The sequence below is a fragment of the Protobothrops mucrosquamatus genome, unplaced genomic scaffold, assembly GCF_001527695.2.
Source record: "Protobothrops mucrosquamatus isolate PMUCROS unplaced genomic scaffold, P.Mucros_1.0 scaffold1795, whole genome shotgun sequence".
In the NCBI taxonomy this organism is placed as follows: Eukaryota; Metazoa; Chordata; class Lepidosauria; order Squamata; family Viperidae; genus Protobothrops; species Protobothrops mucrosquamatus.
In genome coordinates this window covers 29925-45491 of record NW_015387933.1, presented here as the reverse complement: position 1 = coordinate 45491, position 15567 = coordinate 29925, and the positions used below count along the sequence as shown (strand labels likewise).

The 15567-nt window shown below is 34.5% G+C and overlaps 1 protein-coding gene across 1 annotated transcript in view; it reads right to left on the bottom strand.

Moving 5' to 3' along the window:
- Positions 1 to 15567, bottom strand: part of SMCHD1 (structural maintenance of chromosomes flexible hinge domain containing 1) — a 73316-nt gene that overhangs the window by 28228 nt on the left and 29521 nt on the right. Inside the window, exons 23-34 of the mRNA XM_015823194.2 lie at positions 14242 to 14381; positions 13822 to 13956; positions 10837 to 11064; positions 9174 to 9322; positions 8290 to 8378; positions 7665 to 7783; positions 6052 to 6219; positions 5678 to 5803; positions 4536 to 4615; positions 2797 to 2954; positions 1135 to 1247; positions 361 to 422 (exon numbers count right to left, since the gene is read on the bottom strand). Of these exons, the coding sequence (XP_015678680.1) occupies positions 361 to 422; positions 1135 to 1247; positions 2797 to 2954; positions 4536 to 4615; positions 5678 to 5803; positions 6052 to 6219; positions 7665 to 7783; positions 8290 to 8378; positions 9174 to 9322; positions 10837 to 11064; positions 13822 to 13956; positions 14242 to 14381 (1567 nt within the window). The remainder of the gene's footprint in view (positions 1 to 360; positions 423 to 1134; positions 1248 to 2796; positions 2955 to 4535; positions 4616 to 5677; positions 5804 to 6051; positions 6220 to 7664; positions 7784 to 8289; positions 8379 to 9173; positions 9323 to 10836; positions 11065 to 13821; positions 13957 to 14241; positions 14382 to 15567) is intronic.

The following is a 15567-nucleotide window of genomic DNA, read 5'->3' as shown; positions in this document are numbered from 1 at the left end:
TCTGCAATACTTGCTATACCACATTCCTGAAATTGTCAGTTCTCAGCCCTTAAACTTTCTATTATGTCATTCATGACATCAATATGCTTTAATTAACCTAATTAGTCTCAAATAAAATTATATTTTTGCATGTATATTCTCAATTATGAAACACTATTCTAGACAGAGGTATTTAACAGACAACATATCAATACCTAGGTAGAAAAAAAATCATGCAATATGAATTTCAATCTTAATAAAAAGAAATTATTGCTATCAAACCAAACTATATTTAAAGAACAAAGTTGATTATTTTGCCCCTTATAGTTTTTTCTAAGCATCATTATATTAGAATTACTATAAACAACATTATTTGTTAACCTGACGCAAAAAAAGCCATCATCCTTGTCATTGTTTGCTTTGGTACATTCAAATGTTGCAAACTAAAAAAAAAAGAAAAAAGAAAGGGTTTTAGAGAAAGCCACATTATATATGTAAGCATTTAAAACTAATTTTATTAAATTCAGTTACTTTGAATACCTGAAAATCTAAATAAAATGATTGACATTGTTTTAACTAAGAACCTAAAAAAGAGCATATATAGTAAAAATGAAGCTCATTGTTGTTTTACTTTTTAGCCAAAAACAAATCAATGGACTATCTTAAAAGATCAAAGTTCAATGTTAATTATGTTGATATTTAGGTTAAAGAAAATGTAAAATAAAATGCATACAGACCAAATTCATACAACTATTAAAATTAATGGGGATATAGCAATAGGAGAGGATAAACCATAGATCCTAGTCAAACTTTTCTGTAGAATAAATTCGATAATTGGACTCCCCTACTAAAAGGTATTATCTTTCAAACTCAAAAGCGCTTATAAAATTATCTCATGATCCAAGTAGATAATAGTGACGTGATTCTTCATGTAATCTCATCTCTAACCTCTTTGGACTTTAAGGATACTGAAACCAATGCATCGGAACCTTATCTATTACTGAACAAGGCAATAATGTGAAACATCTGATATGATGGAAAAATAACATACCGTAGTTATCCATAAATTGATGGATGAGGTTAAACTGAACTAAATTTGCATGCATACGTAAAGTATCTGTCTACCTGTTGCACATATTGTTTCATGTTACTTACATTTTCTGATAAAGTATCATCACTATTTTTTTCCCTGATTTTCATACAAATCCTTCGTGGATTTATATTTTTAATATTGTTGCCGTCTTCAGAAATAACACTAACCATGAAATCTGCATCAGGGAAAGAAATGTTTTTCGCACATGTTGCTAAACTTAATTTCCAAATTAAAATTCTGAAGTAAAATATTACTAGTCAGAAATACATGTCAAAGAATGTAAGAAGCTAATAAGGATACTATAATGATGTATATTCCATAAAATTGCATTACTATATTCCCAGACATTTAATGACATCACATCATACCCAAAGCATTCAGTACCATAATCCAGAATACCAATAGCACTTAGACTTATATACGGCTTCAAAATAGCCCTCTCTAAGCGGTTTACCAAGTCATTGGTGACAAAGCATCCAATGCCATGGCCCAGGATGATAGGACAGAGAAGAAAAATGCAATCAGGCTTCAAGACTGATGTCAGCATTTTGACCTAAGCCAAATCATGAAACTGACTCCCCATTTTGACTGGAACTATATTTTAGCACAGGTGTCAAACTCGACCGTGCCACGTGACGTATTGTGACTTTTTTGCCTTTGTGGAGCCAGGCTCGGCGGAGCCTGTATGTGATATATCCGGCCCGCAGGCCACCGGTTTGATACCCCTGGGCTATAGAAATAACATTTGAAAGCCCATTTGCATCTTCTCTTCCTTCCCTCTTATACTCCTGAGAGTCAGACAAGAGCCAGTCTGAGTTTCTTTCTTAAGTCTACTTTGATTTCTTGGGTTTAAAGCATACTGCTGTACAGGTTTTTGTAATTGTTACTGAACAATTTCTCCAAAATTACCTCTACAAGGGATATGTTCATAAATCTTGGGCTTTGTTAGTAGCTAGTCATAAACTGGGATACCAGTTGGATGCATGAATTCATTTGGATTGGAGATTAAGAGCACTAAGAAATGACTACAGAAGCAAATCAAAACAATTGAATTGCTGAACAATTGTCTCAGAATATTAAAATATTCTGAGGTTAAAACTGAAAAGAATAATAGAAAGTTGCTTCCAAAAAGTATTAATAGACTCAAATAATCTTAACTTTGGTAGGATTACACTAAAGAAGAATGGAATATTAAGATATATTCCCAATGGGAGTATAACGGGAGAGTAATTTGTATTCTGCCAATTCAGTAATGCAAGGTACAAATGGAGAAACAATATTCCTAATACCTACAGATAATTGCTTTTCAGATTTTGGAGTCTTAGATTTGATATCGGATTATAAAATGTTCTTAGCAGTACTTCAATGTAGGTCTTGAAAATTCTTATTTCTTTCCACAGGCCTACCCCTAATCTTTTTATCATACTCAATACACTTTTGTCCCGTGGAGCAAAAAAAAAGATTTTAAGCAGACTAAATTCAGATCTATCCATATGATACTTCAATATAGCGGCATTTAGCACCAAGACATCAGCAGACTGCTATGTTAAGCTATAGAGAAACAGCCATTTTATAATCTAAAAATGGACATAGACATGGAAAACTATCTGTTAAAAAATGGCTGAAAATATTCTGTTGAAAAATAAGAAATAAAAGATAAGAAAAAGAATTCCAACTTTCTAATGGGTTATCATTAGAAAATAAAAAAATGTTAAAGCACTCACCAGGAAAAGTGTTTCCAGCAGTAAAGCTAGCATTCTCATCATATGTAATATTTAAACATTCAGGTTTCTCTGAGTCAGGTAAAACATTTATCTTGATCACTGGACTGCTCAGTGCATTCTTCTTATAGGAAGCCTTGAACTGCAAAGTGTATTCTCCCCTGAAATACCATAATAATTAAGCATCAATATAGTTCTACTGAACGGTTCAAAGTTTTAAATAGAAATATAGGAGTTTCAATGTACAGTAGTCTTTGATTTACAACCATTTTTTACAACTGGCATAATATCGCCATCGTCATGTGAACAATTTTTTGACACTTGGCAACTGGCATGTATTTACAACGGTAAACGGCACCTGAATGACCTCTGCTGGGAGAGGGATGGGGCTAACTCATCATCCTTTCTTTTCCTGGCTTCTTGGCAGCCTTTGGTACCATCAACCATGGTATCATTCTGGATTGGATTTAGGGATTAGGGATAGATGGCACTGTTTTGTGTTGATTCTCCTCTTTCTTCCCTGCGTCTGAAGCTCTTGGTCCTTGCTTTGCGAGATTCCACAGGGTTTGGTACTTTCCCCTCTCCTGTTTAACATCTACATAAAGCTGATGGGTGAGATCATTCATCACTATGGGGTAAGTGTCTTCAGTACACTGATGATACTCAGCTTAACATCTTTGTCTATAATAAACTAAAAGATGCTGTTGATGTTGTCACTTGATGACTGGAAGCTGTGAGGGTTTGGATGGGAAGAACAGGTTTCAGCTTAACTCTAGTTACACTGAGTGGCTTTAGGTTTTGGGGACTTCTGGTTCTAGGGATTTATCATATCTTGTTCTTAATGAGGTGGCACTGCCCAAGACATTGTGTGCATTCTGGACATCCTCCTGAATTCCAGACTCCTGTTCAAAGAGGGCCCTTTCTTGCACCAGGACACATTGCTCTCAGTCACTCATTCCCTGATTACCTACCAAATATTACTGTCATGTGCGCTACATAGGACTGCCTTTAAGAAGTGTGTTTTCAAGGTGCTGAAAATGTCCTATAAAGACCTACATGGCAAAGGACCAGGGTATCTGAGAGATTACACCTCCACTGTTATATCTACCTGTCCCACTGAATCTGCAGGAGAGGCATGTTACAGGTCCTGTCTACTAAAGAATTTCATCTGACAGGACTCGGGAAGAGATCCCTTTCTACCTTGCTACCCATCCTTTGAAATGTCATTCCCCAGAACTTAGGTTGGCCCCTACTCTATTGGCCCTTTTGAAAGCCCTAAAGGCATGGATATGCAACAATGTTTGAGAGTCTGGTGGCAGCGGTCAGCCTGTTTAAAATACTGAATTGGATGTATTGATATTTACCCTATTGATTTTTTTGTACTGAATTGAGTTTGTAATAATGATTTTAGTATGATTGTTTGTCTATTTTTATTATTCTTGCTATTCATGTAAATATTGTGAGCTGTATTATATATGTGGTTTTCAAATGATCAAAAAGTACAACCAGGGCTTCATATCTGTCATTTTGCAACATCTGCTTTTTAAAGAAAATTTGTAAGGTTTTTAGCCATATGATTTTGTTTCTTTGAATCTTTTTTTTCTGGTGTGTTTCATTGTTGGTATTGTTCCTGCTTACCCTTATATCCCATACACACACACACACACACACACACACACACACACACACACACATATAGAGAGAGTATATTCTGATTAATAGGAAGAATTTCAAACACTTACTTAGGAGCATGAACAGTAAGACTTCCAAAGCTTGCTCTACCAGTTGTGTCTGTTTCATGCAGCATATCTGGAGGAATAATCTGGAAAAAATATGTTCTTTTTATGAGAAAATATTGCTAAAGCTTACTAAATAACATTTTTTTCATATATATTCTTGACCTCAGTAAAATGCAATATTCTCGAGATGATTTATTATGAACATGTTCTATTGTTTTTTCCTCTATTTGTATTTTTGTATCAGTTTTATATATTTGATATGCTCAATTGACTTAATCAATAAAGTTTTATCTATTGAGTTAAATAATTCTGCAGAAAGAAATAAGAGGTCATGGGAAATAAACTTTAGGAGAATATATGGGCAATCAAAATCTATGGTTGCAGATGGAATGGGATAACTTGCCATGGCCATCTTGCCTTTCTATCTTGTCCTGGACGACTCACCCCGGTCAACTTGCTGCGGGACAACGTGATGTGACCAACCCGCTTCATTGAAGAAATGGTGGAATAGAATAATTAAAGAAAGGATGTTAAAGGAGGGACAAAACAAAATGTGAATGTCAAAAATTAAAATAATGTTGAAGAAACAGTGGCGGATAACAGTACAGTTATCTTGTGTTGATTTATCTTGCAGCAAGTTGTGGCGAGTTGTCTGGGGTGAGCCGGCTGCAGCAAGCTGGCCGTGGGGAGTCATCCTAGGCCTGGTTCCAGAGGTTCCCCATTTCTGCAGAACCACAGTTTGTTGGTTCCAGTCTTTTCTGTCATTAGAAGAGAGTGGAAGGACAACTAGCAACAGCATGTAAACTGAGGCTGTCAATTTCCTCCCTCTTCATTAAACTAAAGAACCTGCTGACTACAGTATAGATTGCGACAACACTATCTGGCACATATATTAATAAGAATAGTAATCCAAGTATAAATTAACAATCTTCAAGTGGCTATGTATCTATCCAAAGTATTCTGAATATGTTGTAAATATTTTGTATCCCAAAGTATTTAAAGCAAGTAAGGATCCCAAAGTATTTAAAGCAAGTAAGAATTATTTTTAAGATAATTGAATTTAAAGTTATAGAGTGCTCCCAAATGGAATGTAAATTCACTAAATGAATAAGGAAGTTGTAATGGGAAGACCAAGTTTCACTTACTTTTATATTACTATGTTTTAAAAGTGTGATTATGATATTAGATTCAGCAGATGGATTATTCCACTGATCACAGAGCTGGATTATAATAGCCTTTGGTAATTCTTTGCCATTAATTATAGATATAGGCTAGAAAAAAAATAAAGATTATTACTTAGAATTATGTAGAATACATAGCATGATATACTGTTTCATTAATTACTTGTAAATATAAATTCAAATTACATGTTTTGTTTCAGTGTTCACTTTTATACTTGATAATCTATTAAACTTTCAAGCATAATTAATAAACTCCTCACTTCTCAAGTTTTATAGATTCGCAAAACCAATTGTTAGCATAGCATCATTTGGTATTATATCATATGGCATTGACTTACCTTCTCTGGTTCTATCCAATCCTGAAGAACTAATTTAGCTGGAGGGCCAGCAATCAATTTTAACTTCATGTAATCGGAGAAATCACGCCAAGCAACATGTAGTTCTTTAACTTCTGGTCGGCCTGGTTCAAACTTAATTCCTTTGACAGAAATAGTTTGTGTATTTTGCTATAAAAATATGTAATAAGAGATAAAGGAAACGTAATAGGATTTTAGGGGGGAAAATTAGCTGATTGTAAAAGCATAGCAAGAATATACATATTGCATATTTCAGGCAACTGACTGAAAATCTAATGCTAAATCTGGCCCAGGAATTTATGTATGTTGACAAAAGTTATAATCTGTTTCACAGATATTTGGATCAATGTCTAGTGACAAATATATCATTCTACATACAGTGATGCTTAGGAGTTTGTGAATCCTTTTAAATATTAAATATTAAATATTTTAAATGTGACCTAAAATGTGATTGGTTTTCTACAAAGTCCTAAAAGTAGATAAAAAGAACCCAATTAACACAATTGTTTAGGGAATAATAAAATAGTTTTCCTAGGACTGAAAAGGCATTCTAGCCATCTCTTAATATTCATGTAGCTGTAATAGACTTACAACCACAAACAGGACTAAAACCTCTGTTGTTCAGAGATGTGGTCATTATGTGAGTCATCACATGATCAAGTGAGTCGTCACACCCATTTGATGAACTTTATAGCTATTGTCTTTCAGTGAATCATAGTTGTGTGAATCCAGTTTTTTCCTCATTGACTATGCTTGTTGGAAGCTGGATGGGACAATTACAAATGGTGATCACATGTTCCTGGAATACTATAACTGTCATAAATGCATACTGGCTGAATTTATGATCACATCACTGCAGGGTGCTATGAGTGTAAGGAACAGTTGCAAAATACTTTTTTCAGTACTTAGTAAGGCCACACTTGGAATACTGCATCCAGTTTTGGTCACCACGATGTAAAAAAGATGCTGAGACTCTAGAAAGAGTACAGAGAAGAGCAACAAAGATGATTAGGGGACTGGAGGCTAAAACATATAAGGAACGGTTGCTGGAATTGGGTATGTCTAGTTTAATGAAGAGAAGGACAAGGGTGGACATGATAGCAGTGTTCCAATATCTCAGGGGCTGCCACAAAGAAGAGGGAGTCAAGCTATTCTCCAAAGCGCCTGAAGGCAGGACGAGAAGCAACGGGTGGAAACTGATCAAGGAGAGAAGCAACTTAGAACTAAGGAGAAACTTCCTGACAGTTAGAACAATTAACCAATGGAACAACCTGCCTCCAGAAGTGGTGAATGCTCCAACACTGGAAGTTTTTAAGAAGAGACTGGACAGCCGTTTGTCTGAAATGGTGTAGGGTTCCTGCCTGGGCAGGGGGTTGGACTCGATGACCTCCAAGGTCCCTTCCAACTTTATTATTATTATTATTATTATTATTATTATTATTACTTAGAATGGCTGCTAAATGAATGATTGTAGGTCAAGAATTAATTGTAAGCTGCTTTAGGGATAGTGATATAAACTCCTCTCCCTACTTCTTTAAAACAAAAAAATATTTTAATGGATATAAATGCTATATAATGTGGGGCATTAAAAATACCTGCCAAAAAGTTTTCAAATATGATTTATCCAGACCATTCCCAGAAATCTTCAAGTCAGCCATACAAGATGATGTCAGGGACTCAATCTGATTTCCATGCTGATCTGTAATCATTACCTCTTTTATATAAAAAAAAGTACAAGTTATGAATATACTGTAGAACACATTAGAGTTACAAAACAGATTAAAATATTACCATATTTATAATATGATATTGCAAACTACATTCTACATAAAACTTAAGTCCTCCTTGATGCCAAATACAACAGTAGTTTGATTTAATGCTTATTCAAGATCTGAAATGGGCTTAATGCTTCAGTCTATGCAAACAAAATTACAATGTAATATTCTATCTCATAGTCTAAACGTAACAGAAGTCTAGAATCTTACCCATCATGCCATTAATGCAAATCTAACAGCATTGAATCAAATCTGAATGTGGGCCAAATGTAAATGTAGATTTACTTTGCACAACAGGGACATATTCGAACTCAAATCTCTCCTGAGAGCTGACTAAGTAAATAAAAGTAACAGGGCTGCAGCTGGTGAATATATAAAGCTGCTGAAGATTGCCATGGTACTATCATGGTGTCAATTAAAAGTGTTAAGAGTTACACATACATACCAATTTCATCTTGCAGCTTTTCACCCATTTTTATTATATTTGATCCTTTAATTTTGCATTTGATAAGTTTTGGCTCATCAGCAAACGGTCTAGTGAAATAAACAGTGAGAGGTTAATATACTTATTTTAAGGAAGTAGTGATAAATTTTATATTATTCATACTTTGTACAATTATCTTTACTGGGATTTGGGCAGGGACATTTGCAGAAAGGGAGTGGAGGAGGGAGGGGGAATGACAGAACATGTGTTGTGATGTTGTAATGCAAACTCCACCCCTTGTATACTTTGCATGTGACACTCTGCTACAAATACAAAAGAACAGACCATGCATTCTGTTGTCATGATACATGTTTTGTTATTTTGGCATTATTGTGGCTACATGGAAGTTTTGAGCTTCTTCATCCCGAATAACTGCAAACATTATGATGGAGTAAATTACATATAAATGTGGGACTAATCCATAATCCTGTGCTTTCTTTCAAAGTATCTCTTTTCCTCCTCCTGAAGTGAACTTGTGGCTTGAGACCCAAAAAGATTCTGTGCTTTAAAAGTAGAATGCTTTCTACTTATCAGGCACAATCTTCCAGGCTACACTGATCGTCACCCTGAACACTGATCTTTTCCAGAGAAGACTGCAAACAGCAATCACATGATTGTGGAGGCAGTTGGCAACTGGTTGTAAATGTGAGCAGGCTGCCAAGCACCCCAAATGTGGTGATGTGGGCAGGTGTGACATTTATATATGTTAATATATAGAATGTTTTCTTAATATTCATACTGTATGTCTGTATAAACAAAAGGCATAGTTGGCAATAACAGTATTTTGTCCAGCAGGAAAAGCTACAGTTTCATTACTGAAACATGATTGAAGAAAAAGTACAAACCTGACCACAAATGAAGTTGACAAAGAGACATGCTCATCACTGAATGTAAGTAGACAACAGCTTTCATCTTTTACAGATGTTGGAACTTTCACATTAGGTAGCAATCCTTTGATCAGTTGTTTGCTATTAAACTTTGGACTCCAGCTTATCTAAGATAAAAAAATGCTTTTAATACTAGAAAAATAACATTTTTCCCATTCTTATGTATTTTTTTGCCGGAAATCCATGGACGCCTGACTGTTAATGACTGAACTAAAACTGCTTCAATTTAATATAAGCAAATATATTTTATTGGGGCTATTTCTGAATATCCAAAAACTATGCACATTCAACTCTAAATAAGTGTAATGTTCCCAATCTAATGCTTTCATAGTAGGCCATAAAAACTGTTTGAAATAATTAACGAAAAGTATTTTTCAAGAAAGGTGAACCACTTCATAGTCCATGTGTTTCTTTACTGTATCAATTAAAGTCGTCTGCTCATAAAGTGTGCAAAAAAAATCATGTATACAAAATACAACCTCAAGTACAATGTATTGCAGTAATCCAAGTGAAAGATGACAAAAGGCATGAATAACTGTGAATGGCTACCACATGTTCTTCATGTAGGCACTGGGAGTTTAGGGAATTTTCAGGTTAGGGGTGCATGAGGAAGGTATAAGGATGTGAGTAGGTACATGAGGGCTCAAGGGAGGCATGGGGAGGATCAGGGAAGGTGTGTAGGATTGTGTAATGACTAGAGTGGAACTGGTCTACCTGATCTCCAGTGGCCAACGGAGGAAGCAGTCTACCTGGCCTCTGGAAGCTAGGAAGGACTGATCTACCAAATATCTGGGTAGTGATGCAGCAACATGGCAGTGCTGAAGCAACCAAACTTTTGCCACATTTTAATCCCACAGGAGTCATGGATTCTGGATTTTGAATGCATTCTGTAAATTAGCCCATCTGAGGAACCTTCATTCAAAAGTTGTTGATCTATGATGCACTGCTTCCCCCAGTTAAAGGCTAGTGGGTGGTATCAAGATCAGAAATGCAAATATGCTTCAGATCTGGAATTGATATCCTCTCAGTACCTGCTGATTGTGCCTTAAAGCTGCTGAAGCTTTTGGAGGCTTACACACATACCACAGAGACTCATAGAATTATGCATCCAAGGTCAAAAGGAGGGGGAAAATGCAACCTTATAAGGAGATGGGGGAGGGGGGAATAGGCATCAGTTTTCCCTACTCATCCCATAAAGTAAGGTTGAAAACCTGCTAAGTTTTTGTTTCTGCTGAACTGCAGTAAATTGAAAAAAGGTTTGTTTTTGGACTTCAAAAAAGCATTTCCTTTAAAGCATATCCCTAATAGTCAGCTTTCGATATTCTTTAAAGACTAGCTCTTCATATTCCATAGTAACATTTAAGAATGAGCAGTTCAGAAATTTGAACAAAAGTAGAGTTTTCTAAGTTCTATATGTGCGACAAAAAAGAGAGAAAGCTGAGCTGCCATTTTTTTTCTTTCCTCGAAGTTTCACAAATATTAATTCATTACAAAAGATATAGTCAACCTAAGTAATTGTTTCACAGTCTATTTTGCTTAGAAAATTTAGAGCTGTTAATTAAACAAATTAATAAGAACATCTCTAGACACATTTCATGATTACATTCACGTCCATACTTACTTTAAATTTTTCAGCTAGAGCTGGAGTTATTATGATTTCTCTTTCTCCCTCATCATACATATGGAAAGTAAGATTTTTTAGCACATCACCTGCAACGCGGTTAATTTCTTCCTGGTTTTTAATCTGAATAACTTTTTTTTCTTCAGTGCAATAAACCTGCAGTCTTGCAGCATAGCTACTAGGAAGCAGTTTAATAATTTTGGATACTGATGGCACATTTTTACAACTCTAGCAATAAAAACAAAAAGAAATACCACAAGGAAAAACAAATTGACTTTTCAAAGCTGTATAACAATATTTTAGCTCATTAAACCTAATTAATAATAGTTATTACACTAGGAATATTTACAATATTAAAATAAAATATAATTTAATATAAAAGCTATATAATGTATCAAAATACAACTAAGAAACCACTACTTTGGGGTTTTTTTAAATATGCTGTTCCTAACAGCATCAGTTACAATTGCTATGGTTATATGCTTTTCTTCCAAAATAAAAAATAATAAATTTTATTTTTAAAAATAAAGATTAAGTTTTTTATATAGTATTTTTATTGAAATTTAAAATTACAAAGATAAAAACTAATACTATAAACAAGAAAAAATATAGAAAGTACAAAAACACATACCCACACACGTGATATAAAAAGAATTAACTTCCTCTTTTATCCAAACAAGTATAAACATTTTTAATAGCTTAATATCTATTTCAATCAAAACTCTCTTCATTTCATATCTCATCTTTTATCTATTGGCAAATAATAAAAATCTTTCAATCTTAATAAGCAAAAGTCCATGTCTAATATATATAAACAAATCTTTAAAACCTCATCATTCAAACATAATTAAGAAAAAATCCATTGATTACTAGAAACAACAAACTGAAAATATTAATATTTAATCCCTTCAATTGATGTTCCACAAATTAATTTATCATCTTCATCTCTACTCAATTATCATATCATAGCTTATTATTTCTTCTAAAAATACAACAAAACCTTCTTCTTCCTATATCTTCTCCATAAAAACGATTTTAATATCTCAATATTAAGTCCTAGTCAAGAAAAACCATTTAAAAGTTGTTAGAAAAGAGAGGAAACGTATCCTGCAGCTTAATCTTGATCAAACGTATCCTGCAGCTTAATCTTGATCAAACGTATCCTGCAGCTTAATCTTGATTTACCACTTTGTAAATCTTAGTTTTAGAGATCTGGATTATTCCTTTTAGGTAATGTCCAAATTGTTGGTTTCTTCTCTTTTTTGCTTTTCTCAGGAATTCCTTCAAGATAAAACCTCTCTTTTGCAAATCAAAAGTAAGAAAGTTGTTCAAGTCACTTTTCTGAGATAAAATATAGGTATTGAAGTTGTTCTTCGATATAGGTATTTGGGTCTGTCTTTTAACTATTGAAACCTCAGCCAGTTTCATTAGTTGGTCTTATATAACATTCTCACATCCATTCATTTTAAATTTATGTCTAAAACAGACTGATTTTCGGTTATATCAATTTCGATGTCTTCTTTTAAGACCATTTTTATTGTATCCGACAGTCTAAAGCAGGCTTGTCAAACTGTCGGCCCGCAGGCGAAACCACGCCCACCCCATTGCCGGCAATGGGGAAAAAGTCACGATACATCGCACGACGTCACGTGATATCGTGAGTTTGACATGCCTGGTCTAAAGAGTATGTTTTGGGTACATTGTTGCCAAGCATCCTTAAATTCCAGGGTCAAAATATTTTTCTCCATTCTATATTAGTGGGAATTCTCTTTTAACTATAATCTTTAATTATTTCTAATTGCATCTATAACCAGTCTTCAAGTTGTCCTCTTATGTTTTTCTCTCATCCAAATTTCTCAGGAAAGGATTTCTTACACTAAAACTTAGATCCTCATATAGTTTAATAGGATTTTATACAAACAACAAGCAATATTCTAACTTTTCCAATGTCTTATTTCGACTCAATCTGGCCTCTTGTTCCAGTTAATTTTTCCCTAAAATCAACATTCTAATTGCCTTTAACTGCTTAATTTCAAATTTTTAAAAAGTTTTTCTTTTAAACTTATATACATTGTTCACTGAGGGTTGGAGAAATATCACCCAGTATAATAAAACTTATACTTCTGGAAGTTCTTAATGTCCAAAAAGTAATTTATAAGCTACTTCCAATAAAAGTGATTTAGAAGAGTGGTGAACAAACACAGCATCCTTATAAAAGGCTCCAACCACAGCTTAGGCAAAGCTGTCTCTTCTGACTCTTGGAGCTCTTAAACCTGCTGGAAACTGCTAATTTACTGCCCTGTCACATGGAGCATCTATAAGGAGCCTGTGGCTGATCCCAAGTTGTCTCTTTCTCCAGAGAGAAATTCAGGGAGCTAGTTCCTTTACCAGCTTTACTTTCTACTGCAATCATCTGCTTGGCTAAAAGTGAAGCCATCTTAGTCTGCCATACTCCCCGAAACTCTCAAAATTACATTTTTTGGTTTTAGCACTTCTTTTTGTTATGGTTGCAATGTTCAACCAATCTAATAAGAGATTTAGCTATAAAAATCTTGCCTTATTAAATTTACTGGTAAACTGAAATAATGTTCACGTGCAATTTACTAGCTGTTACTCCCTATTATAAAAGCCATGACTGAGATGAAACTTGTAGAGATATGCTTGTACAAAATTAACTGCGTTCAAGATTCAAAGATTTTTGTTTCAGCTGTTTCAGATGTTAACACAACTTGTTCTTTAATACGTCAGGGAATAGTTTAAGAAATTACATATATTTGTTCCCCATGATTTTCATGTCTGAATACCACCTATAATCTTAAAAGAAATTAAAAGTTCTATCCACAACAAAGACTATTTTATGCTTTATCAGCTTTTTTAAAAAAAAAAACACCCCACTTAGGCCAAAAGCATTGACAGTAAACAGAGAAAAGAGTATGCAAGGGTTCTAGAGCCCTGGAGAGAAGAGGGAGATTATCTTTAACTTACTGGTATTTCAATTTTTGCTTTAAGTATTTGAACTTTCTTTATATTTTGAATGTGCAGAGCTGGTCCAGTTAATTCATTTTTGCCAGTATTGCTGCAATCTGCAGTATATACAGGAAGGCCTGGAACTCCTAAAAACTAATATAATCAAGAATAATTTCAATTAAGGTTATGGCCCATTCAAGTCACAAGATAGCATAAATGTCTTAGAACAAAATCTTAAGACAGACTACAAATATGAAGTAGCAATGGTTTATTCCTATAAAAAGGATGACATTCCTAATAAATACATATGCTATGGGTTATTAACATAAATCTCTAGCCAAAATATCAATATCTACATTCTAGAGTTGAAATCATAGAATATTTCCATAATGTTATTTTCAGCAATATAAACAATTATATTTGAGAGGCATTGCCTACCGTGCACTGAACATGTAGTTTTGATTGGGCTGTTATGTTGCCTACTTCATCCAATACTTCAACATGCAAAGATAAAGCTGTTTTATTCTCAAGTGTCAAGACATCAGAATCTGTTTTTACATTTAGCTGCCAAGGAAGGCCTGTTGGAGGTTAGAAACTGACATTTAACTTGTTGCTACAAGCATTAAAAGGGTTACCTTGAGGTAAGATGAGTGGCCAATAAATGTTATAAATAAATAAAAATGTCAAAAAACAAACTAACAAGGAAACTTTGAAAATATTGATTTTTAAAATTATATTCAGGTCATAAACAATACAATATAACCTACAGACTATAGATATGCAAGCCAATGCAGTTAATCCTCTATTTTTATTTCTCCAGTAATAATTTTTATATGATAACTTCAAGTTAAAAAGACATTTTACATTTTCATTTTTATCTCTAGAAAGAGTACAGAGAAGAGCAACAAAGATGATTAGGGGACTGGAGGCTAAAACATATAAGGAACGGTTGCTGGAATTGGGTATGTCTAGTTTAACGAATAGAAGGACGAGGGAGGACATGATAGCAGTGTTCCAATATCTCAGGGGCTGCCACAAAGAAGAGGGAGTCAAGCTATTCTCCAAGGCGCCTGAAGGCAGGACAAGAAGCAACGGATGGAAACTGATCCAGGAGAGAAGCAACTTAGAACTAAGGAGAAACTTCCTGACAGTTAGAACAATTAACCAATGGAACAACCTGCCTCCAGAAGCGGTGAATGCTCCAACCCTGGAAGTTTTTAAGAAGAGACTGGACAGCCATTTGTCTGAAATGGTGTAGGGTTCCTGCCTGAGCAGGGGGTTGGACTCGATGGCCTCCAAGGTCCCTTCCAACTTTATTATTTATTATTTATTATTAAAATTAATGTTTAAATTATATTTGGTGTTACTCTATTTTGCCAAAGCAAATTGGGGAGATGATTGTTTTCCATTGCCGTATACTTCAAAGCCATGAGGAGACACTATAGAAACTTTTTTTTCTTTCATACTAACAAGTAAAACTGTAGGCTATGAGTTCTTGTTATATCTCACACCAGAGTTAAGACGAAGAACACCAGATAAACACATCTTCTAAGCAATTAGCTTGTGGCAACAATAATTACAAAGTACCCATACCAAGGCAGAAAGGTGAGTCTGGGGTCTATAAAAACCAGCGGTCTTCTGGGACAGGAGAGATGAGATCCCCAACTTTTCAACCCAGAGGTTCAGCCCTGCTTCTAAAACTGGGAATTATCTACTACACTCTGCTGTCTTTTTCATGCTTTCGAATAGAATGGGACTATTGAG